This window comes from Podarcis muralis, chromosome 14, assembly GCF_964188315.1.
Source record: "Podarcis muralis chromosome 14, rPodMur119.hap1.1, whole genome shotgun sequence".
In the NCBI taxonomy this organism is placed as follows: Eukaryota; Metazoa; Chordata; class Lepidosauria; order Squamata; family Lacertidae; genus Podarcis; species Podarcis muralis.
The window spans coordinates 37,688,537-37,713,061 of record NC_135668.1 but is presented as its reverse complement, the minus strand read 5'-3'; the positions used below and the strand labels follow the sequence as shown (position 1 = coordinate 37,713,061).

Genomic DNA, 24,525 nt, shown 5'->3' with positions numbered 1-24,525 from the left:
ATGCGAGTCCTACTTTCCCAAGAACATATAAATCATGCAACTTTAAAAAGAAGAGTGTCTCATGCCCCAAACGAGTTACCTATTCATTTCAAGATCATTTAGGCGAGCAGACAGGTCCTCGAGGCGGTTGATTTGTTTGTGGCACTGGGTACAGTAAAACTCAAACGCCTCGTCAGTGATAATGCTGTGCAGTTTCGCCGCAAGTGGGTTGGTGCTAGAAAAATCACAAGTGTGTCATTCTTGTAAAAAAGGAGAACATTCAGGCAGAGCCCCTCGATTCCACCTGTGGCTTCCAGAAGTTGAAAGAGAAGAAGACGGATGCTCTCAAGTAGCCAATTTTGGAGGCAGGTGGTGTTTTGTAAAAGAAAGGCGTGGGCTAGTTAATGCCATTTCAAGGAGACAATGATTTGCTGCCTCTTTCCAACAAACTACCACTTCACCCCACGAATCACTTGAAGATTTGCTGAGTGTCTTAGAAGACCACTTCATGATTTTTCTGCCTGTTGCAGAAACTGTAATGCACTGTGCATGATTTTTAATTGTATTATTACTGCTTCTTTTATTTCTTTTAATTTGAATTTCATTGTATTATAATTTGAATTCCATGAACTGGTGGCCACTCATCCAGCACACAAACAAAGACCCTACAGAACAAACTGCAGCATTCCCTAACATATGGTTGGAGCCACATTTTCCTTCTTATGGATTTTAACAACTTTCAGTCTCTCCCCACTTCAGTGCTTGTGAATGGACTTTACATCTGAACTGTGCCTTTGGGTTGAGGAAAAGGGTGTGCGTGTGCTCAGTTGGTATTTTTTTCCAATTAAAAAAGCATCAAGAAAAATACCATTCTAAATCAATATGGATATTTAATGTGGTGCATGTGCCTTCTCTCATCTTCAACCACAAATCCACAGACAACACGCCGTGAGCCACCTAAATGAAGCTTACAGACCACTGGTGGTCTGTGAACTGCAGTTTGGGAATACCTGCAATAGAGTGTCCCAACTGATGCTCATCTGTCTTGCTAGAAGCCTTTGCAAAGGTCATTATCAGGACAGCCAGATCCCATCCACACTATATAGGATACTGGATAGGAACATCAAACCCAGGAGCCAAATATAGCCCTCCAGGCTATTCTGTGTGACCCTTGGAACTCTCCATAAGCCAACGTGGTTGCATGTGATCTGTACCAACATTTACACATGTAGTGATCTGTGGCAGCCATTTTTGGTACTGTGACAGCTAAAAAAAAAAATTACAGTAAGGATTAAAAATATGTTTGAGAGAGGCAGGTGGTTATACCTCCCCTCCACTGAAATAAACTTCTGGAAGCCACAAGGTTTAAATCGGAGATAAGGTTAATAGTGAAAACCACAAAGGAGAGGTTTAATTCAAATACACACACACACACACAAACATAGACACATAGAGGTGTGAGCTGGTAGAAAAAAGGTTAAATTTACAAACACCTGGAAAGACAGTATACGACTTGGCTCAGTTCCTACTGTTTTGCTGAGCAACTTACATCTCAAGAGGAGGCTGGAAGCATCTATTCGGATGGAAAGAAGCAACAAGCTAAGCAGCATCAGTCCCGGGGTTTGGAGGGCCCTGGGGAAAGACCCCTTCTTTGTGCCCCCCTCAGTGAATGCGCACCCTTTACTGCAGCTGGTCCAGGGGGCTCTTGTCAGAGGGACCCCTGCAGGAATATGCGGGTCTGTGGCAGATGTCCAAACATGCTGACCTATGGTGCCAGAACTGAAGCTGTTGCAAACTACAGGAGCTTCACACTTCTTGGTGTGCAGTCATAAGCTTTGGCACTGTATACATTACAGCATTCTTATACCAAGCTACTGATTTCAGATGAAGTTCTTCTAAAATGTGCAACAAACTCCCACAATTGATCCCCTTCCTACCCCCAAAGAAGTCATTCACTTTTTTAAAAAAAATTAATTTTTTAACACTGAGGCCTAGCAGGAGCTGAAGCTTGCGAGGAGGAGGAAAAAAACACAATGAAGAATCAAACCTAGAGAAGAACAAGCTCTGGTGCTAACTGATACAACACTTTCCATTTCGCTCCACACGATTTGGAGTGCAATGCTCCTTCCTTGAGAGCAGGAAAAGCTTGCAACTTGTTAACTGCAGAAACTCCCTGCTCTGGAAATCTGGACTCAAGAACCACCTCTGCACAAGTTGCAAAACAAAATGTTCCTCTCTTTGTAAATGCTACAGAAGAAGAGTTTGGATTTGATATCCCGCTTTATCACTACCCGAAGGAGTCTCAAAGCGGCTAACATTCTCCTTTCCCTTCCTCCCCAACAACAAACACTCTGTGAGGTGAGTGGGGCTGAGAGACTTCAGAGAAGTGTGACTGGCCCAAGGTCACCCAGCAGCTGCATGTGTAGGAGCGGAGATGCGAACCCGGTTCACCAGATTACGAGTCTACCGCTCTTAACCACTACACCACCAAAAGCTGTTGCTTTTGCTTAAGTAAGGGCAGCACTGTGGGGAAGACTGGGAGAAGTGAGCAAAACCAAACCGCAAATAGAAGAAGCACTCTGTTCAGCATAGAAAGATGTTCAAGTCATTCTCAAGCTACATTGCCATTGTGTTGCAGCATGGAGGGTGGCTGTTCCGGAGTCCACCTCTCCACTCCCTCTCTCCCCCCATCCTATAATAAACAAGCATTCTGTGGTCCCTGAGCCACCCCTCCTGTTTTTCCTGATTTTTTTTTTGTATTTCCACTTGGGATTTAAATGAAGGGGTTTCTTTAAACAACAACAGCAACACACAAATTGCTGCAGAAATGAAGAGAACTAAATTCAAGGTTGGAAAAAATGAGAAGCAGAGAGAAGTCAACTGACAGGTCCATCCACCCTTAAGTATAACAACCTCAGGAGGGCAGAGAGTAGAGGACATATTTGTGTGCAGTAGACTTGCTTGCTGGGAAAAGACGGCAGCTTCTGAGCTAGGAGAGGAGTAAGATGCATCTTCCTGTTCACATCTCCATAGGAAATCCCTGCTCCTGCTGGACCACTGACAACAGGAAGCCCTTCAACCCATTTGTGCAACTCTCCCTATTTTCTCCTGCTCACTCAGCAGGACTAGCCAGCGCCAAGCATCCTGTCAACAACCACACAAGTCGTTAGCAGCCGGCAGCCAGAGTCCAGCTCAGCATCTTTCAGGGGCATCCCCTTTGGCAAACAGCTCCTCCTGCTTGCCTCGTTTCCCAGCAGGTTCATTTGGCACCAATGTATGTTCAATCTGCACATGGCCTTACTTAGATCCCATCAAAACATTCATTTCCTTGCATGGAGTGAAGATGTGTTTGCACTAAGCTGCTGGGTGATTTGCTAGTACACCTGGACCCATTGCATGCCAAGGGCACAGGCCGTGATGACCTGTGTGCCACAGGAACATGTAATCCAGGTAGAGAAACATCTGCACAGATGTGGAAGAAATGCCCTAAAATGAAGGCATCTCTATGGACTGCATGGGAAAGGCAGGAGAAAGGTGCTTTATGCTGCTCAGAAGGCATCAGAGAAGGTATGTGACACCCATCATCTTCCATAGCTATTTCGTGCAGCCGAAGAAAGTATCGCTCTCTCACACAAATCATTTTCTCCTTGCTGCTTAGGACACATTTATATGGATCTGCAGAGGTGAGAGAAGCAGGATTTGTGGTGCACAGGGCTTTTTGTCATAGCTCAGTGGTAGAGCATCTGCTTTCCATGCGCAAGGTCAGGCTGGGAAGGACCCTTCTCTGAAACTCTGGAAATCTGCAGCGAGTCAGTGTAGACAATACCAAGCAAGATGGATCAATGGTATGACTCAGTGCAACGCACCTTCCTATGTTTGCAGAGGGAGAGCACCTCTGCTTTTCGTGTGGATGCTGTCAGGTTAAATCTCCAGGTAGAACGGGGCTCTCTCCGAAATCCTGCAGAGCCAGTAAGTATAGACAAGATGGAGCCAGATGGACCAATGATTTAACTTGGGATGGTGCAACTTGCTATGTAGTATAGTCATTTTCTTCATGCTGCCTGTATGTTGTTGGCTCACAGCTATTCCCCTGCACATTCAGCACACAGAGGGGAGAAAACTGTGGCAAGGTGTGCCCTGACGGCTTCAGAGTATCAGGCTGGTAAACAAGCCAACTCGATACCAGCAAAAACCTGTTTGGTGGAAGTACCCAATAGCCAAGCTACCCCCAGCTGGGTGGGGAGTGCTGAGAATGTGGAGACAGCGCAACCAGGCAGTGCTGGGAACGTGCTGGAACAACCAGACCTTCCCATCCGCCACTTGACCCACATCTGATATGTTAGTTGTGCCGCTGTTGAAAGTACGCTCATGTGCTTGTGGAGCTGTGATCAGGATGGGTGTGCGGGAGCAAAAAATTTCTTATTAGTCTTCAATTACAGTCTAATAATAGCCCCATTATAGCAATACAATTTATAATACAATTATTAATACCAATTGTTCAAATACCAAATTATATAATTTAGATGAAGTAGCCCCCTGCATGCTTTGATGGATTGATTATTTGCATTATTTCTTCGTTCCAAAATGTTATTAATTTCAATTACATTCCGGTCATAATAATAACCCCTTATACAACAACTGCAGTATTAATAACTTCTATTCGTGTTGACACATTAAATGATTTATAAAACTCAAGCTATATCCTTGTCTTCCTGTGTGTAGCAATTATTCTGTCCATGGTGTTTCTTCCTGTCCTCGTAAGATGTTATGTCTCCCCCCCCCCCCCGGTTGTTGTTGTTGTCCATCATGCCTTGGAAGGAGCTGATATCCCATTGTTGTTCCAGAAATTTCTCCCTCACTATGCCCCTGATTCATTGTTTTGCAACTTTAACAACAACTGCAAAAGTCACTCTGTCCCAATAAATAACCTGTTGTCACCATTTTCCCTCTCAGCCTGGGAAGAAGAGTGATCTGTCAAGCTGTAGATGACTCAATAAAAACCTTATCAGTTCCTTGCCAACTCACAGACTCCTTTCATCCTTCCTTCCAACTGAAGATATATGAGCAATTATACTTCCAATTAAATTAAATTCCAAGTCCTCTTAGCGTTATTCAGTACACTTTGTAAACAATAAAGAATGGGGAAGATTCAGCTCTAAGTTTCCATCATAAACCTTTTGCAAAATAGAGCTTCCCTCCCTTTTTGCTTTTTTTACACACACAGTTTCGTTTGATGTTATATTCCATATTTATAATCCAATTTCTTCCATCCTTGCTTGTACAAATATAATTTGAACTAACATTCAGAGAAGGGTTGCCGAATCATAAATGTAGAGAAGAAAACTTTAAATAAAGAAACCATAGGCTCCCCTCCCCCCGTCTTTTGCACCGAATGAAGTCTTATCTCAAGTTCAAACTTTAAAGTCCTTGCAGCTGGGTTGGCTCCGGAATTTGTGATCTCATCTCTTCTAGCATGCGCCTGTACTTTAGTTCAATTAAACTCTTAACAGGAGAACCTCTGCTTCTTAATGGCGGTGTTGGAGGGTTTTCAACAGGCGAAGTGCTTTCCATGCTGGAGCGAGAGCCAGATACCGAGATGAACTGCGAGTGAAGCCCATTCCCCCCATCCCTGGGGGGGCGGGATTTGCAAGGATAATTACCCTTAATCATCCTTGTTTTTCCTTCACCAATGATCTCCTGCTGTCATAGGGCCTGCCTCCATTAAAGCAGAGCAGAACTGGAAGCCGTGTGCTGGAGCAATCTCATGACTGTTCACCAATACTGCTAACCGCACGGCTCTAATAGATTTCCCTCCGGCCAATGTTTCCTGCAGCCTTTGCCAACCTGTGCCCTCCAGATGTTGCTGGACTACAACTCCCATCAGCTTCAACTAGCATAGCATGTTGGCTAGGGCTGATGGGAGTTGTAGTCCAACTTTATTGAGGGCACCATATTGGGAAAGGTTGGTTTAGCGGCTGACTCAAAAACATATAACCAGAGTTATCTGCAACAGTTATTTTCGACACAGCAACCAGTGGTGATGGTGCTGAAGACAGGCTACCGAAGAAGCTTAAGGACAGGCACCAGCCAGTTGAGAAACGTTCAAAATGCATCAACATGAGACACAGGTTCTGGCCATCTTACCTGGGAGAGAGGAAGGATGAACTACTGAAGCCACTTTCTCCGTTGCACAAGCTGTCTGAGAAGAGATCCACCTCATTCCCTTCCCCGTAGTCCTCAAAGTGCTCCTCCCCGCTGATTACGGTGACGATGGAGTGATTGTTAATGTCCGAGGTCAAAGGCAGGTCATGAGGGTGAGATCTGTTGGTGGAAAGGGAAGTCAGTATCTCAAGAGAAAGAACCAAGGCGTTCACCACACCCACCGCTTCCAACAAATGATGGCCACACCCCTGCAGAGAGCGGCATTGATGGAGTCATGCTCAAGACTGCTGCCTGCATTTTTCTGCTGCCACAGATCCACAATATTATTATTTTTGACATTTATCAATCATTATGTAATCATTTATGTATTACTACACTTATCATGCGGCTTCACCACAATGGCATTCAGGATCCAAATTTAGTTATCTACTATATATTTTGGAAGGGACGCGGGTGGCACTGTGGGTTAAACTACAGAGCTTAGGACTTGCCGATCAGAAGGGCAGTGGTTTGAATCCCCTTGACAGGGTGAGCTCCCGTTGATTGGTCCCTGCTCCTGCCAACCTAGCAGTTCAAAAGCACATCAAAGTGCAAGTAGATAAATAGGTACCGCTCCGGCGGGAAGGTAAACGGCGTTTCCGTGCGCTGCTCTGGTTCGACAGAAGCGGCTTAGTCATGCTGGCCACATGACCCGGAAGCTGTACGCTGGCTCCCTTAGCCAATAAAGCGAGATGAGCGCTGCAACCCCAGAGTTGTCCGCGACTGGACCTAATGGTCAGGGGTCCCTTTACCTTTTATATATTTTGGGAAGTTGTTAGTTCATTCATTCACTACGCATTTCAGCACCTCTTAAGATATCATAATCAAATTTTGCATGATGATCCCCGAGATCAAAGAACAGGTTTCTGTCAGTGTTTGGATACGGTTGCACATCATTTTGAATCAAGGCGGCAGACTGAACTGATCAAAGCAACTGTGTTGATTTTATGCTTTCTTAGCAATGCCTGAGCAATGCCATGCTAGTAGATAAATATTTTGGGCTGACTTGGTTAACAGGAGCAGCGGTGATTGCTGCAAGCTACAAGGGAGCTTTTATGAACTTGGTGCCTTCCAGCTGCATTGGACTCATAGTCCCATCAGCCTCAGCCAGCAGAGTGCAAAATGCAGGAAGAGCCAGGGGCCTGCATGGCAGTCTTCTGCAGATGGCAGAATGGCATCTGGCTGGCTAATATGGGAATAAGATGCTGGATTCAATGGACCTTTGGCCTGATGCAGCAGGGCTCTTACATTGGATGCAATCCTCCCTTCTTCCTTGTTTTAGTTTGGTGACCAAACCAATCACTGCTCTTTTCACATGATGAAAAAGCTACAAGCATTGCCCAAGGATAATATACAATTATGTTACTTTTAGGATTTGCTCCATTGTGTTTTAAGGTTTGTGTGTATCAGTGGGGTCTGGGTGTGTAATTGCATGCTAGTGTTTTGAAAAGATTACAAAATTCTGGGAAGCAATCTTCAAAAGAAATAAGTGAAATCGGTGAAATCGGTCATCTAAACTGGGCTCACAACTTGGGTTTAGTTTTGATATTTGAGGAAGAGAGTAAAAATAAATACACTACACAAGGAACTAGTGACCTCTCCTCTGGCAGCAGCGGTACCACTCTGTTGGTGGTGTCACTTCCAGTTGCTGCACAGCTGGTGTTCACCTGTGACAGGGCCCTTTCAGCGGTGGTTTCCCATCTGTGGAGTGCCCTCCCTCATTATTGACTTTCAGAAGAAATTTTAAAACATTCCTGTTTAGCCAGGCATTTTTGATGGCTCAAAAATACTGGCCATGGTAAGTAAGCTTCTGGAAAGGGAGAGGAATGTGTCCCTATTTTGGTAAAGATCCCTAACGCACTAAAAACAAGGGAAGTGCATGTGCAGAAGGCGGCAAGATGGGAGTCAAATCTCTGGACATCAACAAGGAGAAGATCTTCTGACCACCAGCAAAACAGAAATAAGGAAGAGGGGATCAAGACCCCAGTGCAGGAAGGAAATATTGGAGGAAAGTAGATATTAAAATCTAGTAAGCCACAGTGAGGGAGGGAGGGAGAGGAAGAGTGAGAGAGAAGTGGTCAAGCCAATCTTATGGGAGGCAAATCCCTGTCAAGATCAAGGCAAGGCCAGTTATGCAAAAGGCCCAATTTCTGCTTCTGTTCATATGTCATATCAGTCAAACAGCTCAAATATTCAGGGAACACATTCTAGGAGAGTACAAATTTGGACCATATATATTTTCTATATCCAATGTCATATTTCAGATCCTTGTCAACAAAATAAGGAAGTGCCCATCTGGATGAACTATAGTTTGTAACATAGAAAGGGGAGCATTTTTATCAACAGGTATATAGCCATACTCTAGGAATGACCACTAGCAAATTAGAAATAGATGGCACAGAGCGTCCATCAAGTTTTGAGTTGTTGTTGTTTAAAAAATAATAATTTAGTTTGTCCACACTAAAAAGCGTGGGGGGGGGGCACATTCCAAGGCAGCTCTAAAGAATTAAGACACACTATTATAAAAAATTGTCTAATATTATTGTATGCTGCTGCACTGACAATTGCCCTGGGCTCTCGTGAGAAGCCATCATAATAATCATTCCTGCCATTTTGACTGAGAGCAACATTCCCATAGATCAGTTAGGATCATGAGGATGGCAGCAAAAATTAAGTGTGAGCTGGAAAATGGAAATGTCAACCAATTTCAGCTGAATGGGAATGGTTATTAAAATGTCTGGAGCTGGCAGAAATGGATAAACTGTGCCGCTCCATCCAAGGGAGAGAAGGCAGACTGTGGAAGAGCCATCTGGTCGGGAGATGGACTTGCTTTGTTAAGCACTGGAATGCAAAATATGGAAATGAAAGGCTTGAAAGGAATCTGTTCCTGTAATGATTGATGATGGCAATAATAATAATAAACGAAAAATCACCACCCATTCTTTTTCCTTCTAGTCCTCATACCACTGGCTTCTTGCAGCAAATGGAGGATGTCCAGGCTCATTGTATGTATGTATGTATGTATGTATGTATGTATGTATGTATGTATATGTGTCAGGGATCAAAAAAACCCTCCTCCTAGGACATAGCATTCTTGGCTGAGCAATACAATGCCTACCCAGGAGCATATGACGCTGCCCCCCCCCCCCCGGCACTCAACTTTTAGCTTCAACTTCTTTTCCACCCTAGCACATCAATTAATCCCGCACATAACTCTTTATAAGACTTGCAGGAATGGCATTTTCCACCATGCTTTGTAAAAAGCAGCGTTGATGTTAATTTGCTGGCCGCTTGACCTTGCGTCTCCAGTGCTTGTAAAGAAGCCACTCCAAAGCTACACACACAGAACTGCCACTATCCTGGCCAAACACAGCAACTCCACTTTTAAAAAGACAAATACCCCACCCACCCACCTCCAAAGAAAGGCATTTGTACCTACAGGCAGGAGAGTCCAATGCACTGAGCCATACTCCCAGGAGGCCGGGCAGGGCGAACGCAAGCTGGCATGCTTGCTAATTCTCTCCAGGAAAAAAAAGGCCCTTGGTGGCCTCGCAGCTCAGAAGCTGATTACGGACTGAGGGTTAGCAACCACTGAGCCCAGCTCATTTCAGCAAAGAAAGCGGCAGGAGGCTAATCCCAGTTCCCCCTCTTAATCTGCAGGGCCTCCAGCAGCAAAAACACTCCTTCAGCCCCGGATCACAATCAGAACCTTCTCCAGCTCCTTGTGGGCATATGGGAAGTCCTCCCTCAGGTGCTCCAAGTAGAAAGTGAACAGGGTTTTTTGGGGGGTGGGGAAAAGAAGCTTTGCCTAACCGTAAACTAGTGCAAAGGCACAGCTTAAGTCCCAAGTCAACTTAAAAAACAGCAACACCCTGATACCCAAAATGGAAAACCTGAAGAGTCCTCCCTTCTCATGGATACATATGGTGGCTTATGCCCAGCAGGGAACTAGTCGGACAGGGCTATAGTTAAGTCAGCCTCAGTCAGCTCCTGCCAGAGAACCTGGAGAATCACCGCCAGCCAAAACCCCGCCCAGGGCTTGTAGCCTGGTGGTAGGGCGCAGACTTTGTAGGAAATCATCGGTACAATTCCTGACAGCGTAGACATTCCGGGCCCAAGAAGGCCAGTGGTCTGACTTCACCAAGATGCTTCCCCCCTGTACAAGCCTTATCAGGACGAATGATTGCTATGATCATGTTGGATCACACTCTGGACACTTCTGAGAGAAGGTGGCAGGTGGATATATGAATGCACTTTTTTCTTTCACTGAACAGGTCAAGTTAAAAAAAAGGGGGGGGGGGTTACCAGCATGACTGTATGATTGCCTTTTCAAAAACACACAAAATATCCACAACTTTAGGGGTGGAAATTAGCATGCACTTCCCCAAAACTTTGAATTTGCTCTGAACAAGATGAACCTTGCAGGTCAACACAGCAGGGGTGCCAACTTGAATAAAATACTGGGGGGAGGTAAGCCCTGCCCCTCATAATCAATCACAGGACATGGTGCACAGCACCAATTGAATGCCCATGCCCATCAACTTTGGGGGGCCCTACTTCTTTAAATATTTTACTGGGGGGTCCAAAGACACCTTGGCCCCTAGGAGCTGGCTCCTATGCAACACAGCTAGTTGCCAGTTTGATCCCCCATTTGTTCCCCAGGAAAGAAGGACAATTTCTTCCAGAAACCCACAGGCTGTCATTTCCAGGCCTCATTTTTGCCTATGCTTTAAGACCAGTGCCTAAGGCCATGCGCAGTTGGCCTGCCCTTAAAATTTACTTACTTACTTACTTACTTATTGCATTTATGTACTACTACCTTTATCTTCCAAGGATCTTGGGACAGTGTACATGTTTCTCCTCCTCCCCTTTTCATCCTCACAGCAACTCTGTAAGGTCAGTTAGTCTCAAAGATGGTGCCTGGCCCAAGGTCACCGAATGAGCTTCATGGCTGAGTGGAGATTTGAACCCTGCTCTCTTAGGTCCCAATTAGATTGGTGGGGACATGAGGCAAGGCCTGCTCAAGGACAGCCTCTACCAGACAGAACTTCCTCAGTTGCCACATTTAAGAAAGTGTTTTAATGGTTCACGCTATTTCTCTGTTGAGGCTCTCAAAACTGTTTTTATACTGCCTGAATTGTATCTCAACATAGTGCCTTTTTTCTTTTTAAATTTTAAAGTGCTATTATTAGATTACTGTATTTTTATGGTTCATTTTCCGTTTGCCACCTTGGGCAGAGCTGATCTAGAAAAGACACCTGATACAAATGTTTAAATGAAATAAATGCAAATTCCGTAAACCAGGGACAAGAAGCCTATCAGCCTTCAGCCACCTGTGGGTCCACGACCAATGGCAAAAACAGACAGAATAACGGAAGTACTTCTTCACGCAGCTGATATAAATGCATGGGAACTGGTTGCCATGAAGGTGTGATGATGGCAAGTGGCTTAGATAGCTTTAGAAAGGGGATTAGACACATCCAGGGAGGATAAGGCTATTAATGGCTACCAACAAGTTACAATGGCTGTGCTGCCTCCAGAATCGGGTGTGCCCTGAATATCAGATGCTAAGAAGCAACGCCGGGAGACAACAGCCGGCTTCTGGTTAGCCACTGCGGGAAACAGATTGCTTAGCTTGATGGGCTGCTGATCAGATCCAGCAAGGCTCCCCCCTTGGCCCAGTTCACATGTCCTGGCTCTCCGTGCCAGATGCAGAACTCACACACATCACTGTGGCTGGAAGTTTAAAAAGGTTTTTATGATCATTTAGCTAAGAATAAACATAGGTTTTAGCACTGCAGCTGGTTTGGAGCAAACCCAACCACAATCAGTGCAACGGACACAACCGCGAAGCCAGGGATAGTGGGCTGTTTCTTCCTAGCATTGGTAGAGAGAGAAGAGAAACGGGTGTGATTGGCTCTCACACAGTAAACCATGGTTTTATGGCTTACTGGGATGCATGAATGCAGCCCTTACATTTTGTGGAGGGAAGAAATGGCCACTTACCCCTTTGTTTTGTGCTTCCTAAGGCTGGTCTGCCAAGAAACTAAGCTTCCAAATCTCTGCTTTACGTTCCCGGAGAGGCTCCTGCTGTCCTACCCATCACCAAGATAAAAGCACCTACCCGTTCTCAGGCTCCTCGATGGGGTCCGTGAACTCCGAGTGAACAGTGGAATCGATTGCGCTATCCGTTTCTACTTCATCATGCATCTCGTGATGCACCAGGGTGCTGGTGTCTTCGTCCGTGAAAGTCTCACACTCGCTATAGGTGCTCTCTGAGCCCATGTACGCACTGTCTGTCACTTCATTTGCCTGTTGCAGAGAAGAGGGGAAAAAGCAACGTAAGAACAGAGAGAGAGAGAGAGAGATCTCATGACAACTCCAAATCACAACTATGTTCTCTTTCAGCAGAAAGCACTTTCTGGAGGAAGGGCTCTCTCTCAGTGGTAGAACAACTGCTTTGAATGCAGAAGGCTCCAGGTTCAATCCCTGGCACCTCCATGTGGGGTCGGGAGAGGCTCCTCCTGAAGCTCTGGAGAACCGCTGCCAGTCAGTGTTGTCAATACTGAGCTAGACAGACCAATGATCTGACTCAGTATTGGGCAGCTTCCTATGTTCCTGGAGCGGGAACGAAAAGAGAGGGGTGAAGTACTGAATGGAGTAGGCCATTTTGAGGAGGAAGGCCTTAACATACCTCCTTCACTGAAGGTACACATGCACTCTTTCTGTTGTATACTTCTTCATGAACTCTCCGATTACAATGGCCTCATCTGCACGCAACACAAAGCCCAACTATGGCTTAGCATGAAAGAGGAAGTGCACTGGTGCACAGGGAGAAAATTTTGGCCACTGCGCTCCTCCCCAACTACCAGGAGCAAAGCCATTGTTTGGCTTAATGTAAGTAATGCCTGTTGGGACTGGTAGGCTGGAAGGCAGGGAGCCCAACAGTAGGGGGAGCCAGAGGCATGGACAGACAGAGCCAACTAGTTCTAGGTTTGTTCCCATCCTCTTCCTCCTTGCTGAGTTCTACAAGGGCAACCCTCGGACTTAGGAGGAAGGTGACAAGCAGGGCCACCCCTTGGGCTGGTTGTATGTAAGACTACAGGCAGGTGGGGGCCAGCTGAGAACCAGACCTTCCTTTCCCTCTAACTCCTCAACTGTCTTTCTCCCAACTGACAGTTAAAACCCAACTGACAAGAACCTCCAGCCAATCAGAGTATGCCATCACCCAGACCAATCAGAACGCATTGACCTGATCCAGGCCCCACCTAACATTCTCAAAGCAATCACCTATCTCCCTTTCCTCTCAGAACTTGGTCACTAAGCACCACTGCCAACCAGGCTTGTAACATCATTAACAGTACAAGGCCTTGGGTTTTCAGAGTCACAGAATATTTTTTTCTCCCATTTAAAACACAAACGTAAACAGACGTATCTATAGCCAGCCCTACCATTTGTCTACATTCCACTATGAACAAACCACGAGGTGTGACCAAGGTCTGTTCTTGGCTTACCACACATGGTTTGTTTGGATCAAAACAAACCACGAGGCTGGATTCAGATGTTAGAGCGTTAAACCAGATAAATGAAGCAGGAAACTGAAATATTTGCGATCTGTGTCCTGCCATTAGGAATGGTCCCAGGGCAGGATCCAGAAGACATATGATGCGGCTAATCTACTCAGGCTAAGTAGATCTGATCTGGTCAGTGCCTGGGAGACACAGCCTGGGAACCCCCAATGTAACAGTGCCCTGAGTTCCACAGCAGAAGGACAGGTGGATAGACATGTACTAAATCCACTATATATTTTAGAAAGCTGTTTGTTCGCTGCGTAGCTGGACACCTGTTAAGATATCTTATCCAAATTTCTGCACAATGGGTCCTGAGATCAAAGAGCAGGTTTTCATCTATGTTTGGATACAACTAGATGCCCATTTTAATCAAGATCATCAACATTTCAAAACTGCACTGCTTATATTGTTTCTTAGAATTCCTGAGCAACGTTGGGTACAACGCTCTAGTAAATAAAAACAAAAGCCTTCAGAGTGTATTGTTTTTCGAGCCATTAAGGACAGACCCTTTCAACAAGCAACCAACAAATCCAGGTTACACATATCCATTTGTGTTACAACACCTTTTTTTTTTTAAGGCACTTATTTCTGGCGAACACACGTCAGAATAATCTCTGGGAGAATACCGCTTATTCCCTTCTACTCCAAAGAGAATGCAAAAGCAGGCAAATTACTCCTGAAGGTCATCTTGACTCTTGACTATTAAATTTGCACACTAGGGGAAAACAAATAAATACACACCCATATCAAGTTCAGAGGAGCTTTTTCAAAAACACTGCAAAGTTCTGTATCGAGAAAGGTTAGCAAAGGAGACACCATGTGCTTAGCAGCAAGATTTTGCAAGCTTTCATGTCACTCGCTTAAATGCCAAAGGCACACATGAGACAGGTAAACAGAGGATCACTCCAGAATTGTATTTCTCTCTAGATTTTCAGCATATGATCCTGAAGCCTTGAGCTGAAGTGTGAAAACTGATCACAGTCCCCTTAACACAGTAACATTAAACTATTTTTTTAAAGAATTGAAACCCTCTGCCAGCTTGCTTAACCATAGCCCCCGTCCCCCCGCAAAGCCAGTTCAAAACTGATAGCTCTTGTCAATGCTCCTGGTTTTTTTAGATGTTAGTCTTATATCAACCCTTTCTTTCACAGAACTTACGGTAAAGGTTCTCTTTGTTTTTCCCTCATGACCTCCCTGAGGGATAGGACAGGTTCCAGGCTTCCTCAACCTCAGCCCTCCAGATGTTCTTGGCCTACAACTCCCACGATCCCTAGCTAGCAGGACCAGTGGTCAGGGATGATGGGAATTGTAGTCTCAAAACATCTGGAGGGCCAAGATACTAGTCAGAAGGCTGAGGTAGGTTTTCCCAGTTCCAGTTCAATACTCTAATCCAGGCATCCCCAACCTGCGGCCCTCGGCCTACAACTCCTATGATCCCTAGCTAACAGGACCAGTGGTCAGGGATGGTGGGAATTGTAGTCCAAAACATCTGGAGGGCTGAAGGTTGGGGATGCCTGCTCTAATCAATACATTCATCCGTTTGCAGCCCCACATTCAAGGGCAGCCCCACAGAGGGAGGAACGCAGTAGCTCGGCTTTCATTTGACAAAGGCGTGGGTGACTGTTTCTTGGTCCCCTCCATGGGGCAGAAAAAGGGGAACTAAGTGGCTGAGGTTGGTGGGAGTTGTAGTCCAAATATCTGGAGGGCACCAGGTTGGCAAAAGCTGGTTTAAAGTCGCAGGTATACACCAGTGTTTGTGTGCATTGCACCACTGAGCGGCTTCCACTCCTCAATAGGCAAAGTAGAGAGAGTTCTAAGTTTCAGCCACTGCTTTGGAGCAACAGCAGATATAGCCTTGCCTGGTCATTTCTGTTTCCTTCCCTCCAATTAAATATTAAACCCCCAGCCAAGATGCCAGGGAGACAGGCTCACATTCCTAACCTAGATATCCATTTACCAAAAAGCAAAGCCTCCAAAAAAAAACTGCTGCTGCTGCAGCAAGAGCAAAAAAAAAAAAAGGTAAACTGTCACCTTTTGGGGGGGGGGATCCACTTCCCCGCCTGCACCTCGCCCCCATTTTACAGCCTCAGGAAGGGCAGCTGGTTTCCAGGGCAGCTGCTGAAAGACCTTTGCAGATTCCTCAGCTAAGGAAGTTTGTTTTTTGTGTTACCAGCAGGCCTGACCTCAGCACATTCTACAGATAAATCTTTTCTGTGAACTGCCCATGCAACGTTGAACAAATACTCAATTTGAAAGGGAGGGGGGAGAAAGAAGTGGCAAACGGAGTCTTGAAAACAAAAACACATATAAACAGTAAAAAATAAGATAAAGGCTCACTCCAGGTCTGTACACTTTGCGTTCATGGTAATATCAAATACAGTAGTAACTCTTGCATTCTCTGCAAAAACAACCTGCTAACATTATAGCAGAGGTTTTTCGCCCCTTCTGTCAGCCAGTCTTTTTTTATTATTATTTCAACCTATGGTGAAAACATTAAAGAAAATTGTCCAGTAGCACCTGAGAGACCAACTAAGTTTGTTCTGGGTATAAGCTTTCATGTGCATGCACACTTCTTCAGCTACAAGTTTCTTTGTGACGTTGATAAGAAAAGGAATCTGAAGAAGTGTGCATGCACATGAAAGCTTATACCCAGAACAAACTTAGTTGGTCTTTAAGGTGCTACTGGACCATTTTCTTATTTTTTTATTTATTTCGACTGCATCAGACCAACACGGCTGGCTACCTACCTGAATCTTCACCACAGATTGCGAGGAAACAAACAACACCACACTGTAGTTACAAAAAGTTATATTCACAATCACTGAACGTATTTTTTATCGCATTGTGGACAAGCTTAAGAGCAGCTATCAAGGATGCCCGCCCCAGTTACACCACAGGTTCCATTCAATGCAATAGATCAGGTCCGGTATCCTGGCCTGTTATGTTTGCTCACACATCCTAAAGTACTGTAGAGCCCCATCTTAGTCTAAGAGCACCTGTTCTTCATGCAGGTTCAATCTCTGGCATCTCTAGGTGGGGCTAAGAGAGATCCATGCCTGAAACCTTAAACAGCTGCAGGTCAGTGTGTAGACCGGGGGTGGCTATCCTGCAAGCCACATACAGATGCTTAAACATGTGTTTGTAGCTCAGTGCTAGAGCAGCTGTTATAGATGCAGAAGGTCCCAGGTTCAATCCCCACCATCTCCAGGTAGGGCTGGGACTGTCCACCACCTGAAACCTCATGGAGCCTCTGCCAGCCAGTGTTGACAATACTGAGCTAGATGAACCAGTGGTTTGGCTCAGTATAAGGCAGCTTCCGATGTTCCCTATAAGCCTATTCTTTCCATACACACCCCAACCTTAACAGCACGTGGAATTGGCTTCAGGGAACATCATTACCACTAGCTCTGAAAAGATCTCCATCCCTAATGGAAAAGGACCCCAGAGTCTCTGGGAAGAACAGCCAAAGGATTGGTGTTAGCAAGGGAAAGAGTGGGGGAAGCATATATAAAAAAACAACTTTCTTATGGATACTGGAAACGTCTGCACTTAACGCTTGCAGAGTAATCAAATGAAGGAGGAGATTTCATATGCACACCTTCACCGTGAGTTCCCAGGGTGGGGTACACCAATTAAAAAATTACAGTATTAAAAGCAGTGCAAACAAAACTACAGCCAAGAGAATACGGTGGGTCCTATATAGGTAGAGAGAGAGATCAGATGTTGTAGGTAAGAGGTACACAACGAAAACAACATAATGAAAGTGCCAGATGCGAGGAGGGGATCCCTCAGCTTAGGGAAGGCCGCAGAGAATGCCCTCTCCCTGGCCGCTGCCACCTCAAACTTCTGAGGACTGTAGAGCTGTAAGGTGCAAACTACTGCTGAACAAAACTTCAATAAAGAATGGGGCGAAATTATAATTTACTTGCACTGTAAGCAGATGAAAACACTAGCAGGATTGCAATAACACTTGTAATGTAGAAGATTCTATGGATAAACTGGAGACACATAAAATTTGGATGACGAAATAATATGCAGTTGAAAAGGTTTACACAGTAGCAGGATTCATGGAGGGGAAGGTGGAAGTCTAGAGATTCAGAACAATCTCTATGGATATGTATTTTGTATTGTTAAAACTCTACACCTGTAAAATCAAATAAAAATTATTTTTTTAAAAAAACACCCTTTGTTGATTGCTGAACGGAATATTTTATGCAAGCACCTTCCTCTATTTCCCAAACCCCGCAGGATCCACAGTGCATTAATTCTGTAACCATTCGAAGAAATGATTTACATCGGTTGCTTGTGCTGACCTCCCTGCTCCCCAGCCTCCCCACAGAACCGGTTTCTCTGTTGCTCAATAGATCCAAACCCTTTTCCTTCCTGGATGAGCTCACCGATACTGGGAGAGAACAAACCACCACAGTAGTACACCCTTCTTTTAAAACACGCACACACACATACAAAACTCACAGGTGGAGAACGCCACGTCTTAGCAGGCTCAGGGAAAACGCTGACTAGGTAAGGCTCCCTACTGATACCGAAGTGTTATGGGCGGACAGATGGACAGGCAAGTACCCCTCCCGACACAGGCTCAACTGCCTCGAAACCCACCTGAGGGGCTGAGCTAGAGCATTCCAGAGAGGACCGGAATCTGGACCATGTTAGCACCTCAGATTGGCACCGCTTTCCTCTTAAAGCCGAGGGATAATCTTTTACCTGAAGGCAGGCAAAGTTCCTACTCTGAAAAGCGAAAGTCCAACTCTGGATACGCTTACTTAGAAGCACACACACCTCCTGGCTTTCTGCTGGGGTTGGGGAGGAGGCAAGAAGCGATCAGGAAGTACAAACTGGGCTGGTTTGAACAAACTGGCCTCAGCTCTCTCAACAGAGTTCCTTTTGTTCTTGAACTCCCCAGATAACAGCCTGCATGCTAATCCCCCCCCCCCCGCCAGCCCACCCCCATTTCCCTGTCAGTGTTTCACTGGGAAGGCTCAATTCTTGCAACTAAATGCAGACCTCAGCCACCTTTGGACAAAGACAGCTAAGTTTTAAACTTGTGTCCAAGGAAAACACCCTTTTCTAGCTCACGAACATTTCTCTCTCCCTATACGAAAAGGAGGGGGGTGTCACCCAAAAAGACCGATTGCCAAGGGATTAAAGGTAAAGGGACCCCTGACCATTAGGTCCAGTCGTGGCTGACTCTGGGGCTGCGGCGCTCTTCTCGCTTTATTGGCCGAGGGAGCTAGTGTACAGCTTCCGGGTCATGTGGCCAGTGTGACTAAGCCACTTCTGGCAAACCAGAGCCGCGCACGGAAACGCCGTTTACCTTCCCACTGGAGCGGTACCTATTTATCTACTTGCACTTTGACGTGCTTTCGAACTGCTAGGTTGGCAGGAGCAGGGACCGAGCAACAGGAGCTCACCCCGTCGTGGGGATTCGAACCACCGACCTTCTGATCGGCAAGTCCTAGGCTCTGTGGTTTAACCCACAGCGCCAGCCACGTCCCTTGCCAAGGGATTAGGGATAGAAAAATGGAAGGATTTCTATGCCATCGGGTGTAACTGTGGGATTCACTGCTGCAGGAAGTGATGGTGATGGCCATGTACAAGACTTTGGTGGCTTTAAATAATGGGAAGCCAGTCTGTAGATAATACAGGTCAAGAATAGGGAACCTCAGGCTTGGGGGCTTCTCCATCTGCTCCCCACCAGGTCTCTCTCCAGCCTTACTTCATACCCTCCTTGAGTATTTTTGCCTGGCTAGACTTTGTAATTGAACTCTGATAATGCTTCTTGCTTGCCTGGATCATAGAATTGCAGAGTTGGAAAGGGACCCCAGGGGTCATCTAGTCCAACCCCCTGCAATGCAGGAATCTCAACTCAAGCATGCATGATAGATGGTCATCCAACCTCTCCTTAAAAACCTCCAAGGAAGGAGAGTCCACCACCTCTTGAGGGAGTCTGTTCCACTGTCCAACAGCTCTTACTGTCAAAAAGTTCTTCCTGGTGTTTAGTCGGAATCTCCTTTCTTGTACAGTGGTACCTCGGGTTAAGAATTTAATTCGTACCGGAGGTCTGTTCTTAACCTGAAACTGTTCTTAACCTGAAACACCACTTTAGCTAAAGGGGCCTCCTGCTGCTGCTGCCGCGCCACTGCTGCACGATTTCTGTTCTCAACCTGAAGCAAAGTTCTTAACCCGAGGTAATATTTCTGGGTTAGCAGAGTCTGTAACCTGAAGCGTCTGTAACCTGAAGCATCTGTAACCCGAGGTACCACTGTATCTTGAAGCCACTGGTTTGAGTCCCATCCCCCGGAGCCGGAGAAAACAAGCTTGCTCCTTCCATGTAACAGCCCTTAAGATATTTGAATACTGCTATCGTATCTCTTCTCAATCTCCTCTTCTCCAGCCTAAACATACCCAGCTCCCTCAACCATTCCTCATAAGGCTTGGTTTCGAGACCCTTTATCACCTTGCTTGCCCTTGTCGGCACACCTTCCAGCTTGTCAATATCCTCCTTAAATTGTGGCACCCAGAATGGAGGATAGAGGGATCCATGGGTGTGTGTGTGCAGAAACAAGCCTACTGTACAAAGGTAAAATTAGTATCCATGCCCCCACCCACTTTTGCCTCTGGCCCCACCCACCACTGCCATGTGGCTCCCCAGGAGGTTCCTTTGAGGGAAATGCAGCCCTCTGGCTAAAAAAAGGCTTTGCCACTGCTCTTATAGGTCTATCTCCCGAAGCTAGACATGGTTGCTAAGCTGAGCCACCATATCTAGAGTCACTGTACCTCAGAGTAACAGATGCTGGGGACACAGAAGAGCTCCCAGAGGTATCTGGTTGGCTATTACTGCCATATTTGATGGGGTTAATCAAGGACAGCCCCACCCAGATATCTAGGGCGTAAGCTTGTTTATCTAGAAGTAATTGGTGATGCTACAGTAGGTCCAAGATTTATGGGGCTGTGTGCAACTGCAGATTTCACACGTGATTCGAAAAAGCACATGACTAATTGCATGGTTGAGCTCTCTCTCTTGCTCCCTCTCTCCCTCCCCCCACAAAAAAAGTGTTTTCACAAGAAGTACGCTGTGCCCCAGAGGAAGCAATGTCCAAGCTTAAGGAGATAAAGGGATTCAGTCAACTTCAGCCACCTGACATTCCTCACATCACTGAGCACACAGGAACATAGTCCTCGAGTAATCATTGGCAAAAGGCAACAAAAGACAAGTTGCGATTAGAAGGCGGCTCTCCTTCAGCCCCAGAATGAGCAGAGCTTCTCTAAATCAAGACTGACAGGCAGACGAGCCAAGACTCCATATATCCAGTGCAGTGGCTGGACTAGATCATGAGAGAGAAAATCACTATGGTAGACAGAAAGTGTCAAGAATGGTAGTGTCCACTATGGTAGCGGAAAGGGTCTGGTTCTGCCCAGGCATTTGAAGAAACTAAAGAAAAATGTGATTTTTTAAATTGATAATGTGACTTATGAGTTTTGGGGCTAGACACACACACACACACACACACACACACACACACACACACGATGCAGGACTCAGAGCATCTGATGGGAGCCACAGATTGGCAAAAATCTCCTCCTGCATCTCAAGAAACCTTGTTTGTAACTGTCATACCAAACTGCATGAAGTCAAGCCAAAGTCTTGCCAAATAGGGAGACAGTATCTTCACATTAGCAGAGTTAGGACCTGCTGTGCCAAAAATCAGGCAAAGTCACGTTCTGGCCAGCCATCTTGATTCAAAATGGTGCCCAGCATCCCAGCATCGACGAAGACTGCCACCTCGTGAACCTGTGTGTGCTAATATCTCAAGAGGTGTCGAAACCCACAGTGGACAGACAAACGGACAGATAGACAAACCACTTTCCAAAAGTATAGCAGATTACTGAAGCATATCCTCTACGGCTGGCCATGGTTTCGCTTTTATGCTGAAGAGTTCTGCATCAGATGTTCCACCGCTTTACACAACGTTCGATTCATAGGCTGTCTGAATGTGTGGCACATTCCTCTCGGAGAGCCTGCGCTTGGCACTAGTGGATAGCTGGACTTTGCTGTTTCCTTCTAGAACACTTTAATCCTGTTCCACGTACTTTAACGGCTTCTTTTTTAATGGCTGACTTTCTAAGCATTTCCCTGCCCTGTAGAAGCTGGGGATTGAACCTGGAACCCTCCTGCATGCAAAAGCAGGTGTTCTGCCACTATGCTATGGGTCCTTCTTCATTTTAATTCAGAATCAAGAATGTCTTACTAGACCACAGGTCTAGTAACCAGCACTATCACTGTCATTAGTATTAATTTATATACTGCTTAACAGCCAGCGAGGCTTCTAAGCACTTTACAAGTATAAAGTATACTTGTGCACAAGCATAAAGGCCAGGTTGCATGAAGGGTGTTCATAGCTAATAGAACAAAAGCGAGCTTTACAGGACTCCGGTGCTTTCCACTCATTATACACAAATCCTTCACTTTCAGTGATCTAATACAAGCTCTCAATAATACAATACAGCCTCTTTCAGTCGCTTCCCAAGTCAGTCCAGCACAATTACGCCACTCCTCATATTTCCTCCACCACTCATTTCGTCCGATCTTGGTTCAAGTTGTGTTTTTGACCACACCTCGAATGCCTGTCTTACAACTGTGTTCCACAAATAAAGGGATTTTTGTTGTTTCTGCTATTCTGTTTTTGAATGCATTTTAAGATTATCACCCAAGTGTATTATATTGGTTGGTCAGCAGAGGGCAGCGTTGCCAACTCAGAGAGAGAGAGAGAGAGAGAGAGAGAGAGAGAGAGAGAGAGAGAGAGAGAGAGAGAGAGAGACTAGGAAGAGGTTTGTTTATTTATTTTCATTTATTCTTTAATATGAGAAATGCATGCTCTCTTATGGTTTTGGCAACTTGCTTTGGTGGTGGTGGGGAAAATAACAAATGATCTACGCCTAGCTAAAAGAACAAAATATAAGACTCTTTTGTGGCAAATTGGCACTGTTTTATTGTTTGGAGATTAAAAACAAAAGCATCTCCTGTAAGCATTCTGGCTGCTATGAATATTGTGGACCTGAATTTGGATACTTTTGGAAAGACTACACCATCAGATTGATGTTTTTGATTTTTTAAAAATTATTATTTCATTTTACACTCTCCTTGTCCAGTCAACAAAATGAGAAGGGGATTGCTCTGTACTATTAAACAGTTATTAATAAAAATATTTTTTAAAAAAAAAATTAAAGGGGCTGGGAGAGAATAAAAAGAAAGGGCCTCATCTCCTGTGGCAACCGCCGACTCCCAAGGAGCAATGGCCACACTAAAGTTGCATCACTGCCACTAGGCCTCACTTCAACATTGTCTTTGGACAGAAGCAGCTTCCAGCCAAGCTCTGATCTTGTAACTGGAGAGTCTGAGGGACAGGAGAGAACCTCTGTTTGAACCTTCTCAAGTGTCATTAGGAGAAAACAAAGCCAGATGGATTTAGCTGCCAGTCACTCTGCCTGACCGTGGGATGCATTTGCAGAGGCGGCAAGATCTGAGCGGGGATGAAAGGGGGGGGAGTAGAGCCATATGACCTGCATGCAGTTTTCAAATGCCTAAGGGCACGACCTCAGGGAAATAAATTGGGCTTGAAAAAATGTGGTTGTCACGCTGCCCCCCCCCCGCCCCCATTTGCCGGTTACACTGTTCTTTTGAATGGAGTGGAAAGCTCACAATTTGCAGCAACCCAGTAGCCACAGGCTTCAACATCCCTGCACCCTGATCTGCCCCAGGCAAATGACTAGCATGAAACGGAGCACTCATGTCATCAAGACAGGACGACAGCCATATATTTCAATCCTCCTGCAAAGCTTCCTTAATGCGTAACCAAAGGAAGAGGTGGGGAAAATCCATGTTGGAGACAAGGCCTGACACTGGATAAAGTGAGGCAAATAAAGATTTGTACTTCCCCAGTCTTTCACGCTTGCAATAGGTAAAGGTAAAGGGGCCCCTGACCATTAGGTCCAGTCGTGACCGACTCTGGGGTTGCGGTGCTCATCTCACTTTATTGGCCGAGGGAGCCGGCGTACAGCTTCTGGGTCATGTGGCCAGCATGACTAAACCACTTCTGGAGAACCAGAGCAGCGCACAGAAATGCCGTTTACCTTCCCGCCGGAGCAGTACCTATTTATCTACTTGCACTTTGACGTGCTTTCGAACTGCTAGGTTGGCAGGAGCAGGGACCAAGCAAGGGGAGCTCACCCCGTCGCGGGGATTTGAACCGCCGACCTTCTGATCGGCAAGTCCTAGGCTCTGTGGTTTAACCCACAGCGCCACCCTTGCAATACATGCTTGCAATACTCACCCCTGAACCTGCAGACTAGAGGAAGGAGAAATAAACAAATGCTACACCAAGAAATTAAGGCCACCAATTCCTGCCCATTTATCAAGGAAAGCAAAATGGGCCGTGCTAACTAATTTCAAGCAGTGGGTATATAATTCTGGTCTCCACCCAGTCCTGCACACAGATGGATGCCTCTCTGCAAAAGCAAGCATTCTTAAGAAAATAAATGTGGCAGGAGTGGAGGGCGGTGAGTGTGAGAGATCCCGTAAACGGTGGCGCATGGCACTGCCACCTTGCAAGGCTGCCAAGAAAGCCTTCACAGATTAAGAATGCCACATTTCCTCATCAGCTGGTGAATTCTTTTTTAAAGTCCTCACGACAATCCATCAGCATTTTAGGTCATTTCATTTTTGCAAAGCAATTTTCTGTAATATAATGCATTTAAAAAA

The 24,525-nt window shown here is 45.6% G+C and overlaps 1 protein-coding gene across 10 annotated transcripts in view; it reads right to left on the bottom strand.

Moving 5' to 3' along the window:
- Positions 1–24,525, bottom strand: part of RAB11FIP3 (RAB11 family interacting protein 3) — an 86,799-nt gene that overhangs the window by 18,825 nt on the left and 43,449 nt on the right. For 5 of the 10 annotated variants that reach the window (XM_077918437.1, XM_077918432.1, XM_077918434.1 and 2 more), the window contains 3 exons: positions 12,305–12,492; positions 6,124–6,300; positions 80–214 (listed from right to left, as the gene is read on the bottom strand). In XM_077918437.1, coding sequence (XP_077774563.1) covers positions 80–214; positions 6,124–6,300; positions 12,305–12,492 — 500 coding nt within the window. Of the gene's footprint in view, positions 1–79; positions 215–6,123; positions 6,301–12,304; positions 12,493–18,224; positions 18,332–18,365; positions 18,522–24,525 lie in introns of those variants that run through there. The other 5 variants (XM_077918435.1, XM_077918436.1, XM_077918441.1 and 2 more) reach the window with 3 other exon arrangements.